Source organism: Gopherus flavomarginatus, chromosome 6 (assembly GCF_025201925.1).
Source record: "Gopherus flavomarginatus isolate rGopFla2 chromosome 6, rGopFla2.mat.asm, whole genome shotgun sequence".
NCBI lineage: Eukaryota > Metazoa > Chordata > Testudines > Testudinidae > Gopherus > Gopherus flavomarginatus.
Window position 1 is genome coordinate 135,336,068 of NC_066622.1, and position 18,139 is coordinate 135,354,206.

The 18,139-nt window shown below is 43.9% G+C and overlaps 1 protein-coding gene across 2 annotated transcripts in view; it reads right to left on the reverse strand.

Moving 5' to 3' along the window:
- The window catches only part of NEURL1 (neuralized E3 ubiquitin protein ligase 1), a 270,785-nt gene that overhangs the window by 31,809 nt on the left and 220,837 nt on the right, over positions 1-18,139 (reverse strand). For both annotated transcript variants that reach the window (XM_050958122.1, XM_050958123.1), the window contains exon 4: positions 2,111-2,791. In XM_050958122.1, coding sequence (XP_050814079.1) covers positions 2,111-2,791 — 681 coding nt within the window. The remainder of the gene's footprint in view (positions 1-2,110; positions 2,792-18,139) is intronic.

An 18,139-nucleotide genomic window follows, 5' to 3' on the forward strand; every position in this document is an offset into this window, starting at 1 on the left:
ATTCACTTGAGATGCAGATATAAACTTGCAAGATCACCGCTATCTAGTCAACCTATCCTAGATTATGATAATCATATTTTCCCTTAAAATACACCTTGAAAGAGTGAAGAGAGATGCAACTTCCCATAGGGACTTAAAGGCACATTGCAGGTCTGCAGTCTGCCAGGGTGCCTAAATTCATATCTGAGCAGGAGGCCTGACAGGAGATTGGAGTGGAAGAGAATGGACAGGAAAAGAAAGTAGGAGACGGTCGGACTGGCTCTGAGGTTTGGTCTATACTACAGAGTTAAGTTGATGTAAGGCAGCTTACGTCGACCTAATTATGTCATTATACACACTGCTGCCTTGCTCCCACCAATGTAAGTGCCCCACTACACTGACATAACAACTCCACCTCCACGAGAGGTGTAGGGCTTGTGTCGGTGTAGGTCGGATGAGGCAGTGTCCGTGTAGACTTTGCACATACTTACATCGACTGTTGGATTTCCTGTCAATTTCACAGCTCTGTGCTGGAGCCCGGGAATGTTATGAACTAGTCATGGTAGTGAACCAGTAGCCAGGCTACCCAGGCTGCAAGTAGCGCACAGCGGGAGTAGCATCTTTCAACCATTCAGCTTCAAATGGGGATGTGAAAAATTCTTTGGCTGACATCATATACCAGAAGTTTGGAAGAAATTCATCCAAATGACTTTTCAAAACCAAATGCCTGCACAGCCTTAAACTGCTGCTTCTCCCTCCATAGCAAAAGTGGCATAATTAGAGGATTTTAATTAACACCTATTTGTAAATCCTTTACGGAGCATTTAAATATTCAGCGTATTGCCATTGTTTTTGTCTAAACTTCTAACCTATGGCTCCAGCACTAAAAGATAGCCTCCCTTTAGCTAAGGCTGAGACTCGAGTGTTTTCCTAGGTTATGTCTACACTTTAAATGCTGCAGCTGTGACACTGTCGCACTTCACCGTAGACGATCCCTACAGTGATGGGAGGGGTTAATCCACCTCCCTGACAGGCAGTAGAATTCTTCTGTCAACGTAGCACTGTCTACACAGCAGGTTAGGTTAGCATAGCTCTATCTCTTAAGGTGTGGATTTTTCAGACCTCTGAGAGTGTAGCTACGCTGATGTACGTTTTCATTGTAGACTAGCCCCTAACTAAATATCTTGAATGTACTGTTAGCAAATGAACCCCTTGTTGTTTACATACAGGATATAAACTACCATGGCCACCCGGGGGGGGGGAGGGGAGGCAAGTGGGGCAATTTGCCCCGGGCCCCACAGGGGCCCCCACAAGAGTTTTTCGGGGGCCCTGAAGCGGAGTCCTTCACTCACTCTGGGTCTTCGTCAGCAATTTGGTGGCCAGGGCCCCCTGCCACCAAAGACCCCAGGCCCTCTGAATCCTCTGGGCAGCCCTGTAAACTACAAAGGAACTACTCTCTGAGGGCCAAATCTTCCTCCCACAGACCTCACTGCAAGTTTTGTCACTGACATCAGGAGTACCAGGACTTGGTCCACATTCAAGGCTAAGATAAAGAAGACAACTTGCAGCAGCAAAAATGCTTGTGCTGGCACACAGCAGATATCTGCACACACAAATGTAAGTGTGTACAAACAAAGGTGATTTTTTGCATGCAGACTTCCACTTCTATGCTTTCAAAATATTTCCTTCAGGGTTTGTTCTACACTTTCTGCCTAGAAACATTCCAGTTAAAGGTATCAGAGGGCTACCATGTTAGTCTGGATCTGTGAAAAGTGACAAAGAGTCCTGTGGCACCTTATAGACTAACAGAAGTACTGGAGCATAAGCTTTCATGGGTGAATATGAGGATTCATTTGTTTGTATTTGCAAAGAGCTTGGAGATCTTTATGTGAAAGGTGCTATATAAATGCAAAGTACAGTATTCTAACTCAATATTCTTAGGTGTAGGTTCACAATACTACAGAGCCCTTTGGGGGGTTTTTGGAGGGAAAGGGGGTTTGCTATAAAACTTTGTGTGCATGTGGCCTAAAGTAAGCTGATGGCCTTCTAATCTTTAAATTCAATTCCCCTCCCCCACAAATCAGACCTCCTCAATATTTTTCACGTGAAATTTTAAAATAGACAAACATACCCAATACTCGAATTTGCATAACTGCTCCATGTAAACCAAAGAACATCCAGAGGGGCTGGGAACAGTCCACGCAGACCTGCATGCCGGCGCTGGCACCATTATGACTCAAATGCAGTTCACCTTCCGAATTCACCATAAACCCCAAGATATCTCCACTCTGGAGGGGCACCAAGACTCTACAGACTGCCCAGAATTCCTTCCTGTCAACCAATGACTCTGGGTTATAAGGAAGGTCACTGGGCCTCAGAGTACTAGGGTCACAAGAGGTCACTCCATATGACAGTGTGCCGGAGCGGGAGGCATTGGATTTGTTAATTTTGACAAAAATTGTTTCATTGATTCTAAGGGGTCTGCTGGTAAAAACCAAAGTCCTCTCTTCCCGGGCATGTTCCAGCCGGGCCACAGTTTGGTCGTCCAGGATTTTGATATGGGCTCCCCTGAGCTGGTGGAAGCGGAGGTCACTTTCGAGCTGGGATGGGAAGAGATGGGAATGCTGAGAATTAAGGGAGTTCTGAGGGATGGGACACATGGTGGCCAGCACATGAAAGTTCTCTTCCTGGAGGTTGAGGTCGCAGAGGCTCACGGAGAGCCGGGTGTCCTCTGTCTCCCTGCGCAGTGAGGGCCGGCGAATTGCAGTGAAAGATCTCGGACGCAGGCAGTCGGGAGGAATAATTTCACTGTCTGTGAAACCAAATGAGAGAGAGAAGGATCACTCAAGAAATTATACAAATATCCAGGATTTTAGGACTCACTGTTGGTTTGATTGATAAGTTGAAGGGAGAAGCAGAGAGCTTTCTGCCTCCAATAAATTTTCCTTAAAAAAAAACAAAAAACAGAGGAGCATAAAATAAAATATTTTTGCAGTTGTATGCTAGTCCTGTGCTTTCCCCATAGCACCGGCCACCGTAATCACTATATAACTCAACGCAGATAGACTCAATCATCAGAAAAAACTGACAGAGGGGAACTCCTTGGGGAGGGGAAGCAGAGATATATCATGAATTTATTGATCGATAGCTATAAAGGATGAGCTTTTATGCCTTGTCCATGTCTATAATCACTTCTCACAAGGGCCACGAAATGAGTAACTAAGTAGATATTTGGATTTTAAACAAAATGCTAGTCTTGTAAATTTCAGTCCTATTTGTTATTTGTTACCACTTAAAATTTAATTAATATTTCTAGCGATAATTAATCGCCAGCCTACCCATGTTTGCAGAAAGACAGCACAGACGCAAATAATATCACAGCTTAGGAATTTTCTATAAATACAGCACAATCGCTCATTATCTCCACAACAAATAATTAAAAATCAAACCAGCAGATAAATAACAAAGACAGAAGATGCATACGCCATTCAAATGCAACAGAGAAAAAATAATTACACATTATCCTGTCCGTTATGTCTCACTTGATGCTTCTAAAGCTGATCATCAATTTAATTCCTCTGCTAAACAATGTAACCAGTTGGTTTTAATACTTAAATTACTTCTATTTGGCACAATCTGAGCCATGTTGCTACCTGTCAATGGTAAAGAACAATAAATGGAGGGAAAATGTTGAATCAACATAGTTTACAAACCTAAACCCTGCTCCTGCCACCCAGGCTTAACTTTAGGAACTATGAGTAACTCCTTTCAGGAACTATTCAGTGTGTGTAAAGTTAAGCATGTGTCTAAATCTGTGCAGGATTGAGGCCTTATTATACCAGTTGTGGGCCATACCTGGGAACCCTTCTCCACTTCAATTGGAGCTTTGCCTGATTGTGGCTATAAACCAAGGTCCAAATTATGTGGGCTCAGGATGGTCCACTCTGCGAGAAAAGCTGCTGAAGGATTTTTTATTGACTCAGCCAGAATTCCTCCTTGGGCTCTGCAGGAGCACACACAGGGAGCAGCTCCACCATCATTTGAAAGGGTGCAGCATGAACATCTCCATTCCCCATGCATAGCCACGGCCCTCTCATCACAACCCCTTCTAGAAGGCTATCATCACCAGCGGCATTAGCTTGGAATAGCGGCTGCGCTCCTCAGTCCAACAGGGACAACGCACTGTGCCAGGTAGCAGGTGGGAGGCAAAGGAAGACTCCATGTACCCATCCTCCAACACTGCATACCCACACATTGCTTCTGGCCCCAAGCAAGGGCCTCAAGATTTAGCCCCAAAATAGCCCAGCACTGACATGCAAGGATGAAACAGAGCAACTGCAAAGCAGAATGCAACAACCGCAGACTCTTAATTTAGGACAGGAAGCAAACCTGGTACTACGTGAAGTCAGAGAAAGAACGTAGGTGAGGAGACAGCAATGAACATTTGATTAGTCAGCATCTCAGAGTTAACATTCTCTTAAGAACATAAGAACGGCCATACTGGGTCAGACCAAAGGTCCATCTAGCCCAGTATCCTGTTTTCTGACCGTGACCAATGCCAGGTGCCCCAGATGGAATGAACAGAACAGGCAATCATCAAGTGATCCATCCTGTCACCCATTCCCAGTTTCTGGCAAACAGAGGCTAAGGACACCATCCCTGCCCATCCTGGCTAATAGTCATTGATGGGCCTATCCTCCATGAATTTATCTAGTTCTTTTTTGAACCCTGTTATAGTCTTGGCCTTCACAACATCCTCTAGCAAAGAGTTCCACAGATTGACTGTGCTTACAAAATTTTTCCCTCAGATTATTTATTTTATGACAGCACGTGGCCATGGCCTTGAGTCCTCTGGAAAATGGTACCCCTGTTAGGATGGCACCCCCTAGCACCTCTCCAGAATACTGGTTCAGTACTCTCACCAAGGAGAAACGTCATCTCTATTGAATCACTGAGAGCACATCTTGCAACACAGGGGTTCTCACCAGTGGTCTCTTATACCATTTCAACTCCGCTTATTTTGGGAGAGCTAAGAAGATCACTCCCACAGTTTGCTGGGGTGCAGTGTAACCCCTTTGGTTTGCTTAAGCTGAATTGCTCCAGTCTCCTCTTTAATAATCTGCAATTTCCAGAGAATGTTGGAATATTCAAAATTAAAAACAGACTATCTGTTTGTATCACATAATTGATCCTCCTCGTCCTAGGAACAACTCCGAACCCCATCAGTTAATGCAGGAAAAGGAGAAGAACAGGAACTGGTGTTACCCTGGATAATTTAGATAGCAATTGCACTAATGCTTTCTATTATATTGGCTAGTGTTTATGTCATCACTGCCCCTGCTGGATAGAATCAGACTTCTGTCCCTCTTCCAGGCTGGAAACCCACAAAGGAAAAAAAATGAATACTGGCAGCTGACGCAGATTCTTCTGTGTAGGTGAACTGGTGGAGACCTTTGTGCATAGAAACAGAAGGTCCTTTAAATTTCATTCCCCTTAACCACACATGTGCAGCGTAGCTGACAACTCTGATGTGTGGGTAGCTTGCAGTCAAGGTTTCAAAAAGCTTATTTTCCACAAGGATGCTTCACATTTCCCTTCAGCTGCTGGACAAAAAAATTGAATAGAGGTTTAGGGAGAAAGACTGTCTTGTGGCTGAGACACTGGACAGAGCGAGCAGACTTACATTCTATTCTGAACTGTTACTAACTTGTTTTTTGGCAAGGAATTCAACCTCGCAGTGGGTGGTTTTCCCCACATAATGTGGCTCATCCATATAATGGCAATAATATTTCTCAACCCCACAGGGTGACCTGTGAGGCTTAATTGTAAAGATTGTTGGACGAAAGGTTTATAGGAGAACAGAGTATTATTAATGCATAGAAGGGATTTGTGAACATCTAGGAGGGGGATCTTTTAGGGTTGCCAGCCTGATCCCACTGATCTGATTTTTGATCAATCGAAAATGATGCAGCAGAATTTTAAAATCCCTCATAAAGAAAGTAAAATATTGAGATTCATCCTGCATGAATGTACGCAGTGTGTTGACATGAAGCATGGAACACCACTTATGCAGAAGAATATGTGAGCAGTGGAGTTATGAACAAATAATTCCATCTGATCATTATAGTGAAATCTCAAACAAAAGAGAGGACATTGGGTGGTCGGTCGTCAGCAGAATCCCACACTGGCATTGTTTTCATGCCTTGCTCAGAGAGGAATAGCTCAGTGGTTTGAGATTTGGCCTGCTAAACCCAGGGTTATAAGTTCAATTCTCAAGTGGGGCCACTTAGGGATCTGGAGCAAAAATCAGTACTTTGTCTTGCTAGCAAAGACAGGGGGCTGCATGCAATTACCCCCCTCAGGGTCCCTTCCAGCTCTATGAGATAGGTATATCTCCATATATTATTGGGGTGGGGGGAGAGATAGCTCAGTGGTTTGAACATTAGCCTCCTAAACCCAGGGTTGTGAGTTCAGTCCTTGAGAGGGCCATTACAGGGATCTGGGGCAAAAATCTGTCTGGAGATGGGCCCTGTTTTGAGGAAGGGATTGGACTAGATGACCTCCTGAGGTCCTTTCTAACCCAGATGTTCTAGTCCAGCTCCATTTCTCACTTTGGTAGTATAGAACAAGCTGCTAATAAGACACTGGTCCATGATCCAGCCTTGTTTCTCTGCTACAGCCAATCTCCAGCATGAATGTTAAGAATATTTAAGACAGACCATGTATTAGTTTCAAATGTATTGTGTGTGTGTCTGTGTACATGCAGTGTGTGTCAGAATAAAATTGCACAATTAGCCCACATGGTGAAATTCTGGAATGTGAGATAGAGACACCGCTAGTTTTCACCTCAGTATATTGCCCCAATCAGTATGAAATTTCTCATTTCTGACAATGTCTTATTCTCACCCCACATATCAGGGTGGTAGCCATGTTAGTCTGTATCCACAACAACAAGAAGTCCAGTGGCACCTTGAAGATTAATAGATTTATTTGGGCATAAGCTTTCATGGGTAAAAAGCTCACTTCTTCAGATCCTCAAAAGACCCCAAAGAGTTTGGCCAACTGTGCAACTTTATTTAGGGATCCTTGGGTTTTACTATGTTATTGATGTCAGTGTAAGTTTTGCCTGAGCAAGGATTGAGGTGACAAAATGAGCAAGGAATTCAGGGTTTGACCCCTACACTGAATTACGATGATGGATTTCTCAGTTACATATCTAACAGATATCACTGTTGTTGCTATAGTAATAAGTGACTGCAGTGTTCTACATGGAAAGGATTTTCCACCATGCACTCTTTTTTTCTGGGAGAGAATCTGGGGCACTCTAGGTGTTTTGGGTGGTTTTTTTCAAAATCTGTGGGCCATACAAATCCCTTTTTCTCTTTTTTTAGAGGATAAGGGTAAATTATCTGACTGATAAGGGAGCAGAGGATATGAGAGAGAAAAAGTTTTTAGATTGCTTTCACTTCTCTGCTGCAAGTTTTTCCCTTTAGGGGTTTCAGAGACTACAGCCTCACATAAAACACCAACTGTTTAGCATGTGATAGCCTCCCTAGGCAAGGGGCTTCAAAGGATTCCTGCATCCAATGCAGATGGTTTGGAAGAAAAATCCCCCAGGTTCTCGGTAGCCCCTAGCTTAATTTAATAAAGCTTTAAACCAAGGAGTTGGCTGGGGGAAGTGGAGGGGTTATCAGAATCCTCATCCGAGGCTCTGCACTGCCTACATCTCTGCCTTGGTTTCCGTCTGTATCTCCTCCTCCTCCTCCATGCTCTGCCAGCTCCTGATTTTTCATGCTGTCTGCTGTGGCCTGAAAGAGGCTCCCTGGTCAACCATGATCCCCCCAATGACACTCCTCCACCAAGTCCCCCCTAAGAATGGTTTTCTTTGAGCCAGCTTCCCACCACTACTCATCCCTTCATCTACCACCAAACATCCCTCCTCAAAGCGATTGGGGGAATGTGGTATCTCAGCTACCTCTGCATGCTGACTGCTGGCAAATGTTGACTTCTTAAGGACACCTCCTATATATGCATATACAGGCGGAGGCACATACAACCATGGAGAAAATTATAATCTACAGCACTAACTAATAACCCGACAGGTACAAGACCAAAAAGGCACATATTATTGTCATCATTTATAACATAATGACTTTGTTATATCCATTCACTCTCTCCATTGTTGATACGTTGTCTATTGTCTACCAAAGAGGTTGATCCTCCAAAGTGAGGGGCACCTGCAGCTGCCACTGACTTCCTGCAGCACCCAGGAACCAATTCACAACTCACGGCATCAAGTGCTTCAGGGATCTTCTCCTTTTGACTTATCTGCAAAGCAGTGTGTGCACGTATGGTGCTAGAAATAATACATAATACCAATAAATGACCTGCCAATGTGTATTACATGATGTGTATATACTGCAAGAATGATCTAAAGAGGGTCTAATATGAACAAAGGAAATTCAAGTATTAGGACTGGAACAAAATGGTCTCTAAGACATTGGGAATCAAACTCAAGACCTTTGATAAAAGAATACATTGCATCATAAAATGAAACTGCTTAATAGGAAACAGGAGTGTAGAGATTGCAAGGCAACAAGGAGAAATTTCATTGTATCTGGACACCACTCCTGGTTTTCTGTTGATTAAGTAAAAGGATCAACTCTGAACTTACTTGAATCAGAGTGATTCACAGAAAAGAAGTTAAAAAAAAAAAGGAGGGTGTCAAAATTCCCTCTTGCACGTCTCTTCGTTCTTTCTGTTCTTCTTGCTCTCCCTTCTCCCACCAACTTCATTTCTTCTCCTCTTCTCCCTCCCCCTCACCCGCATTCATTTGGTAATTCTGTCCTACTAATATTTTCACTGAACATTATATCTCCTTGTGGAGTTTTTGCAGCTAAAACCCTGAGAACTGCAGAACCCCCAAAATGCTCACTGACGTCAACGGGAATTGCAAGTCCTGAGTCTGACACCTATTGATTGAAATGTCATATACCTTTTTAAAATCAGCCTCCACAAAAGGGGTTTTACAATTCTACTTGTGCCTTTATGTGGGGACTCCACTCACAGTCAAGAAAACGGACCAGAGCTCCTTCTCAAACTCTCAGGCAGTAGCCCTTGGGGAAGATGGGCATGATTCCAACACTAACAATGGGGCACTCCTTCCTCCAAGGTCTTTAACAGGAGTTGTGTGGCTAAGAGGCCGTTTGGCACCGCTTTGAAAATTTAGGGGGAAGTGTCTGAAATACAAAGCAGATGTGCCAGGCTGTAAAACAACATGGCTGTTAGAGATGAGCCTAAGTGGTTTGGCAAAAAGCAACCCATCTTTTGGATGAGAAGTAAAACTGTGTAACAGGCCACTTTGCAGTCAATCAAGATCCAACATCCTCATAAGAGTAGGATAGCAAGCCCAGCTTTCTCACTAAAAGTCCCAACTCAGATCTCTGCCTTTGCTAAACTCTCCTTGCAGTTGTTCAGTGATATTCTTTGCTTCCCATCCTAAATTAGTTGTGTAGTTGCATAGTGCACAGTATTATACAGTTGCCCCTTTTCAGCCCAGCGGTGGCTGCATTTCAGTGGTAGGTGGAATGATTGCTGTGCATAGTATATAACTCAATTTGTAAAGTACTTTGATGGGACCGAGGATGGAAGATGCTGTATATATGCACATTCATTATATCTAGAGCTGGGCAAAATTTTTCAGATGAAACTTTTGTTTTGCCAAAAGATGCAGAGTTGGGTTGACCAAAACATTTTGCAGATTCGTGTTCAATTTGCCAAATTGTTTCAGCCAAAAAAAAAAAATGGAAAAAGTCTAAAATTTCTATTTTAATGTTTTCTAAATTAAGTGTTTTGATTTTATTTTAAATTATTTTTGTTTTGAGTTTTACTTTCTTTTTAAAGGTAAATACCATTGAAAAAGAAATGTTTTTGTTTGACCTGAAACAAAATATTTTGTCGGCATTGTCATTTGCCCATTGTATCCCCAAAGTTAGAATCTACGTTCAGATTTTTCCAGAGTTACAGGATGTTTGGTTCAGGCCCATATCTGGTTTTGTGATATGTTTCTTAGAACTTTTTATTCTACTTGGGAAAACCAAGAAAATGGAAAAACAAACTCACTCTTATTGAAAATAAACCCAAGTGGAAAATTCAAGAGGCAAACAAGAGAGAAATGAAAGGAAGGGAAGACGGAGACATTGCTTGCAGTGGTTAAGAGACAAAGCCAAGCTCACAAAGAATGGTAGGAGTGCTTTTACTTTTTGGCAATGTACCAAAATAGACACATTTTCTAAAAAAAATAAACTTATTTGCTGTCAGAAAACTTGTATTCTCCATGTGAGGTCTGAGGAGCAGACAACTGCCTTTCTGTGCTATCACCGTAACCCTGTGGAAACCTAGAGTCACAAAATGCACATGATCAGACTGTGATGCTTTGCCTAGTTTTGTTTTATTTTTTCTGTTACCTTTAAATCTTGAAGTTATAAGTCCTGGGGGCACTCCACTCTGTTTACTTCTCATAAACACTCAGGCGCCGGAATGCATCTTCTCAATTCATACAAAGAAGCCACTTTGGGAGCCTTATTGTAGATGTGGGAGGCAATTAGATAAAATCCCACACAGGAATGACTCATACTTAAAACTTTCTCTGCTATATACAGAGAAACTCAACTCATCTCAATATATTTCCCCCTAAGATCTGGCTGAAATGTCAAACTACCTAACTAACTTCTGACCCACTACCCTTCCTACTGCACCAGACAAAAGAGACAAAAAACCCAAAGTCTGTAATTAAATAAAGATCTAGTTAGAGTCACATTGTTTATGACTTTATTTTAAAAGTCTTAATTTGCCATTTTAAATAAAGCATGCTCGTTCTATCTTCCCTGCGGGAATACACAACAGATTACAGTCAATGGACAAATTCCTTCCTGATGTAGCTCCATCAGCTTGAAACGTAAGATAATTTTCCTTGTCTTCAAGAGCAGGTAGAATTTAGCTCCTGCCTCAACAGTAGCAGAGCTCAGGGGCTCAGTGGTAGGGACTATGCACTCATCCCTTCCCCAAATGGCCTACCACCTAAATAGCAAGGACTAATAGAGGTGAGAGAAAGGAAGCATGACTATTACAGGCTCAGACATGCCAACTCTCACAAACTGATTGTGAGAGTCACGATTTCTAAGCCTCACTCAGAAATTGTGTCAGCCAGCCAGGGCGCAGCAGGGGCTCCTGCTGCCAGCAACCCTGGGGCAGTCGGGCCAGGCTCCAACTGTCCATCCTGGGGTGGCTGGACTCCCGCTAGGGTGACCAGATGTCCTGATTTTATAGGGACAGTCCCGATTTTTGGGTCTTTTTCTTATATAGGCTCCTATTACCCCCCATCCCCTGTCCTGATTTTTCACACTTGCTGTCTGGTCACCTTAACTCCCGCAGTCAGCCGCAAGTGCCGGCCAGGCTCTCTCTGTCAGCCTGGGAAGTGGGAGAGAGGACCCCACTGTAGCCCCTCCCAGGCCTGGGAAGGATGAAGAACCCTAAAGAGCAGAGGTGAGGTTGTAGGGGGTGCTAAGCATCTATTCATTTTTTCCATGGGTGCTTAGAATGAAAAACTGCAAACTAACATCACGAACACAGCACATGCCTCACTTCACCACTCAGCACCCTGCTTCTGCTGCTCCTCTACCCACATCTAAGTGTTGCCTCTTTAGAACACAAGCTTTTCCCGGTGGGAGCCCTTCCTCATTTAGTTCTGAGCGTGTTCTCATTTTGGTCTGCACGCCAGCTCACATACTTGTGGCAATATATAAATGAATAGCAGGAATAATTAACAATGACATCAGCCTGATAAGTCACCCAGCAGGTTAAGACTGTCACCAAACAGACTATTCTGTGGGTTCTGATTTGCATTTGATCTTTGGAGAGATGTGGTTTCTGGGCACCCATTGTCACCTTGCAGTGCGTCATGTTATGCCCTTTAGGGGGCTCCAAAGGCCAAAAGCCTGAGCAATTCTTCGTACTCATAAATCATGGTGACACCAAGTTGACATCATTGTGTACTTAGTGGAGGGTAAACACATTTGCAAAGTGCTTTTATGGGGTTCATGCACAAGTTACTAGTTACATTTGGATTTTATATCCTATTCATTTCAATCTGGAAGCCAAACGAACTCCTGGGAGGCTGTTTCATGCTATGAGGAACTGTTACAGACACACCATTGGCTGGCCCTGAATTAGCAGATAGGACGTAGGATCTGGACGTTTCAGACATACAGTAGAACCTCAGAGTTACAAACACCTCTGAAATGTTCTGCACAAAACATTATGGTGGTTCTTTCCAAAGTTTCCAACTGAACATTGACTTAATACAGCTTTGAAACTTTACTATGCAGATTAAAAATGCGGTTTTTAACCACCTTAATTTAAATGAAACAAGCACAGAAACAGTTTCCTTGCCATATCACAGTTTTTTAAAACTTTCCCTTTATTTCTTTAGTAGTTTATGTTTAACACAGTACTGTACTGTATTTGCCTTTTTTTTTTTTTTTTTTTTTTGTCTCTGCTGCTGCCTGATTGCATACTTCCAGTTCCAAATGAGATCTGTGGTCAGGGGTGAAAGTAAGATAAATTACTTACTTGTATGGGGCCCCCAGATGGGGCGGTGCTTTGGGTCAGCCTCCCCGAGCCAGCCCTTCCACTTTGCCTGGCTCGTGCCGCCTGGAGCTCTGGTGGCAATTTAAAGGGCCCAGGGCTCCAGCTGCTGCTGCGGTAGCTGTGGCAATGGCTGGAAGCCCCAGGTCCTTTTAAATCACCAGGCCCCGGGGCAGCTGCAAAAGTGGGGAGGTAAAAAGGGGCAGCGACAGCAGCGCTTTAACATCGGCTGCGTACGGGCCGGTACTGTTGGCCACTTCTTACTGGTACGCTGTGCTGACCCACTTTCACCTCTGTCTGTGGTTGACCGGTCAGTTTGTAAATCTGGTATTCGTAACTCTTAGGTTCTACAGTATTTCAAAGAAGACTGTGAGTTCTGTAAGTAGCGTCCCAGGCAGGTGTCTGCTTTGTCGCCAATTACACATATTTCATGACAGATAGTCGTATTCGTCAAGCAAACAACAGATGTGTGAATCAAATGACTGAATCAGTTCCCCTTCTGACCAACAAGATCCAAATTAGCATTTTAGAGAGACTCACTGTGTCTCTCCAATACTGACTCAAGTATCAAAGAGAACTTCTACTGTAACTGAGCATGTCAGAAGCCAAAGTTCAAGCCAAGAGTTGGAGAGAGAGCACAAAGTAAGAAGAGACGCAGTTTCACTGCAGGCGATGCGGCTGGATTGTCAGAAAGAATCATTTAGATTGTGACAAATCTACACAAGATATTAAAACTAGGTTGCAAAAGAACCAATGCCAAAGTATTCTGGGGCCGAATTTTGTGAGGGGTCGAGCATCCTCAGCTCCCACTGAAGTCAGTCTGAGCAGGGGTGCCGGAACAGGGGGAGACCAGGGGGCCCTGGCCCCATCACTTTTAAAGGTGGGAGGGCTATGGGTGAGCGATGTGGGGGAGACAGGAGAGAAGCAAGCAGGGGGCGGGTCTTGGAGGGAAGAGGCAGTGCAGGAGCGGGGCCTCAGGGGGAATGGGTGGCATGGGGGTGGGGTTTCGGGGAAAGGGGCGATGCCAGGGTGGAGCCTTAGGGAGCAGGGGCAGTGCAAGGGGCGGGCCCATGGTTGGAGCACTGGCGGCCCCCCAACACTTTTAGGGAGCTTCCACCACCCCTGAGTCAGACTAAACAGTGCTCAGTACAGTGAGGGTTTGGGGTCTTTCTGTTATACATTTAAACTAGGTATGTGTAAATTGGTATGGATAAAATTAATTTCTTTGGCCTAATTTCAAACCATCCAACATATCACAGAATTGAAAGTTAGACTCAGACTCAAAAATTATTGGGCTGGCATGTTCCAGTTTGAACAGATGGCGGCAAAAGGAAAGAAGGGGCAGAGAGCTATTAGCTATTCTCAGCAGGTAGCTGTTCAGAAAGCACTGTGTTTAATTTATTGTTCAACTGTGGTGGATTTTTCTGCCACTCTAGCACCAAATTTTGCCCCTTCCACAAGAGCTGTGGACTTCCCCGTACACAATTTTGCTTAGACACAAAGTGTTTGTTTTCCTGCCAGGTGAGTGTGAATAGGCACTCCTTTGGGTTTTATTCAGAACAAATACACTTCTATGCATATTAATATGTTTCACTTCCTTTGAATGCTCTGCAGAATGCAGATTTCCCATCAGGAGGTTGTGAATGCTCTATCAATACTACAGATAAAAATGCTACACAGCAAAGCAGAAAAATCAGAAAACAGGAACCAGATCCTAAAAGAGGGGACAGAAACCAGACTCATCTACTGCCAGAATCTGAGATGAAGCATCCAGAAAGAAGAAATGCAGAACAGTGAAGATAATAGAATTACAGACATTGTTAGTCAGACCCAGCTCAATTAGAAATTCCTATCTAGCTTGGTAATTGGATTGATCAACTGCATAATTTTTTTTCAAGAGTCTAAATAGTGAAAGGAAACACATTCATGCTTAAATAAGAAAGGAATCCAAAGCACAGAGGGTGAGTGTTTACTGATTAATAGTAGTTTCTGGGACAAATATTGTGTAATGAAGTGCCCTGAGCCATCTTGTTCATCACACACACACACAGACGGACACAGGGACACACATAAATTGGAAAAATTGGAAAGAGTCCAGCAGAGGGCAACAAAAATAATTAGGGGGCTGGAGCACATGATTTATGAGGAGAGGCTGAGGGAACTGGGATTGTTTAGTCTGCAGAAGAGAAGAATGAGGGGGGATTTGATAGCTGCTTTCAACTACCTGAAAGGGGGTTCCAAAGAGGATGGATCTAGACTGTTCTCGGTGGTACCAGATGACAGAACAAGGAGTAATGGTCTCAAGTTGCAGTGGGGGAGGTTTAGGTTGGATATTAGGAAACACTGTTTCACTAGCAGAATGGTGAAGCACTGCAATGGGTTATCTAGGGAGGTGGTGGAATCTCCTTCCTTAGAGGTTTTTAAGGCCCAGCTTGACGAAGCCCTGGCTGGGATGATTTAGTTGGGAATTGGTCCTGCTTTGAGCAGGGGGTTGGACTAGATGACCTCCTGAGGTCCCTTCCAACCCTGATATTCTATGATTCTATGAAAAAGCATTCTGTACATCATCTGTAAGCATTTCAACTTGATCTGCCAGTACAAAATGGCACAAAACACAGTTAGTAAACAGGAATACTTTGGGGAACATGCCAGTAAGTTTGAACAAGACACTCAAAGCTTCCATGCTAATTTTCTAATTTGGAATTTGTTTATTTTGCAACCAAAGCCAATGCTCAGAGCAACTCGTGAGTTTTCATGCTTTCTCGGTAGCACAAACACACTTTGGCCCCTAGGCAGGAAGGCATCCCCATTTAAAAATGCTACTTAAGCATCTACGTCAGTTCCACTGAAGTCAACGGGACTCAAATCTGTGCTTAAAGTTAAGTGTATGCTTAACTACTGTCCTGAACAAGGATGAACGTTAGCATGTTCTTAACTGCTTTTCTGAACTGTAGCCCTTAATAGCCCATTTGACTCTTTTCAAATGCTCAGAGATCAGAGGGAATATGGCCTGATGCCTAATATTCAGAGGTGGAGGTCAAATGACTCGGGCCCTATTCCTGAAACTGGAACTGATTGCTTGAGGAGATCAACTCAATTTCTGTGGCCTTGGCTACACTGGCGCTTTACAGCGCTGCAACATTCGCGCTCAGGGGTGTGAAAAAACACCCCCCTGAGCGCTGCAAGATACAGCGCTGTAAAGCGCCAGTGTAAACAGTGCCACAGCGCTGGGAGCACGTCTCCCAGCGCTGCAAGCTACACCCGTAGAGGATGTGGTTTACGTGCAGCGCTGGGAGAGCTCTGTCCCAGCGCTGGCGCTCCGACCACACTCACACTTCAAAGCGCTGCCGCGGTAGCGCTTTGAAATTTCAAGTGTAGCCATACCCTAAGTGTCTCACTTTCCTCATCTGGATAATAATACCCACTCCATGGGTGAGCTTGTGGTGAAGGTTAATTAATTAAATGTTTAGCAAGTGTTTTAAAATCTCTGCATGAAAGACACTATATTGTTCATAGGCACCGACTCCATGGGGGCTCCAGGGCTGGAGGGGAGCCTCCCCCTCCCTCCCAGTGCCTCCCACCCGCCACAATCAGCTGTTCAGCAGTGTTCAGGAGATGTGGCAGAAAGGGAAGAGCAGGGGCAGGGAGCAGAACAGGGTGGAGCGGGAAGAGGCAGGGTGCAGGTTTAGGGGAAGGGGGTGGATTGAGGGTGAAGCCTGGGGCAAAGCGAAGATTGAGCACCCTCTGGGAACCGGGGAAGTGGGTACCTCTGATATTGTTTACATAATTCCAGAAGTGTCTCAGTGCTTTACAGACAAGTAAAAAGAAAAGGGGCAAAATGTTGGTTTGTTACATCCATGTAAATCCAGAAGAACTCGATTGAAGTTAATGTAGTCGCTCTAGATTTGCACTTGTGTAAATCAGGAGTTCTCAAGCTTTTTCTTTCTGAGGCTCCTTCAACATGCTATAAAAACTCCAGGGCCCAGCAGGGGTGGGGCTCCAGGCCAGGGGGTGGGACCCTTGGGCATAGGTGTTGTGATAAATGAAGGGAGGGGTAGTTCCCTTTTATAGATCCAGCCAACCAGTTAGCTATAAAATCTCTCTTAGTAGCTGTCCTCTACTTGCTTTACCTGTAAAGGGTTAAAAGTCACTGCTATGCATAAGTAAAATGAAGTGATTGGGCACCTGGCCAAAAGAGCCAATGGGAAGGCTAGAACTTTTAAAAATTGAAACAAGACGCCTCTTTTGTCTGTCTGTGGTTGTTCTCGGAGAGAGGCAGACAGGGCTGGAACTATGCTGTAAGAACCATGGAGCCAGGTATGAAAAAATATCGGTATCATACCTAGAAACTATTCATTTGAAACCCTAGATATGTAAGTAGCTCAGGAAAACAGAATCCGGTTTATCTCCTTTTATCTCCTGGACATCTCCCAACCATCTCCCCCAAATTCCTAGTTTAAAGCTCTCTTAATCAGGCTCACCGAACTGATTAAGAGAGCTTTAAACTAGGAATTTCGGGGAGATGGTTGGGAGATGTCCAGGAGATCTCCACGCCGGAATTTAACCTTGAGAGGGAAGTAAACAAAGTAAGAGGGGATACAGTCGTGGACAGAAGAATTGGCATAAGGAGGAAGGGTAGTGTAGATAGCAGACTAACAGGTGATGCTGGTGGCAGAATGTCTGTGCCTAACAGGGTAAAGAATGTCAGTGAAGCCAAACGGCAAAAATTAAGATGTCTGTACACTAATGCGAGGAGCCTAGGGAACAAAATGGAGGAACTAGAGCTACTGGTGCAGGAAGTGAAACCGGATATTATAGGGATAACAGAAACATGGTGGAATAGTAGTCATGACTGGAGTACAGGTATTGAAGGCTATGTGCTGTTTAGGAAAGACAGAAATAAAGGCAAAGGTGGTGGAGTAGCATTGTACATCAATGAGGAGGTTAACTGTAAAGAAATAAGAAGTGATGGAATGGACAAGACAGAGTCTGTCTGGGCAAAAATCACACTGGGAAAGAAAGCTACTAGCTCCTCCCCTGAGATAGTGCTTGGGGTGTGCTACAGACCGCCGGGATCTGATTTGGATATGGATAGAGACCTCTTTAATGTTTTTAAGGAAGTAAACACTAATGGGAAATGTGTGATCATGGGAGACTTTAACTTCCCAGATATAGACTGGAAGATAAGTGCTAGCAAGAATAATAGGGCTCAGATTTTTCTGGATGTGATAGCAGATGGATTTCTTCACCAAGTAACTGAAGAACCAACAAGAGGGGATGCCATTTTAGATTTGGTTTTGGTGAGTAGTGAGGACCTCATAGAAGAAATGGTTGTAGGGAACAACCTTGGTTCGAGTGATCATGAGCTAATTCAGTTCAAACTAGATGGAAGGATAAACAAAAATAGATCTGGGACTAGGGTTTTTGACTTCTCGAGGGCTAACTTTAAAGAATTAAGGAAATTAGTTAGAGAAGTGGATTGGACTGAAGAACTTGTGGATCTAAATGCGGAGGA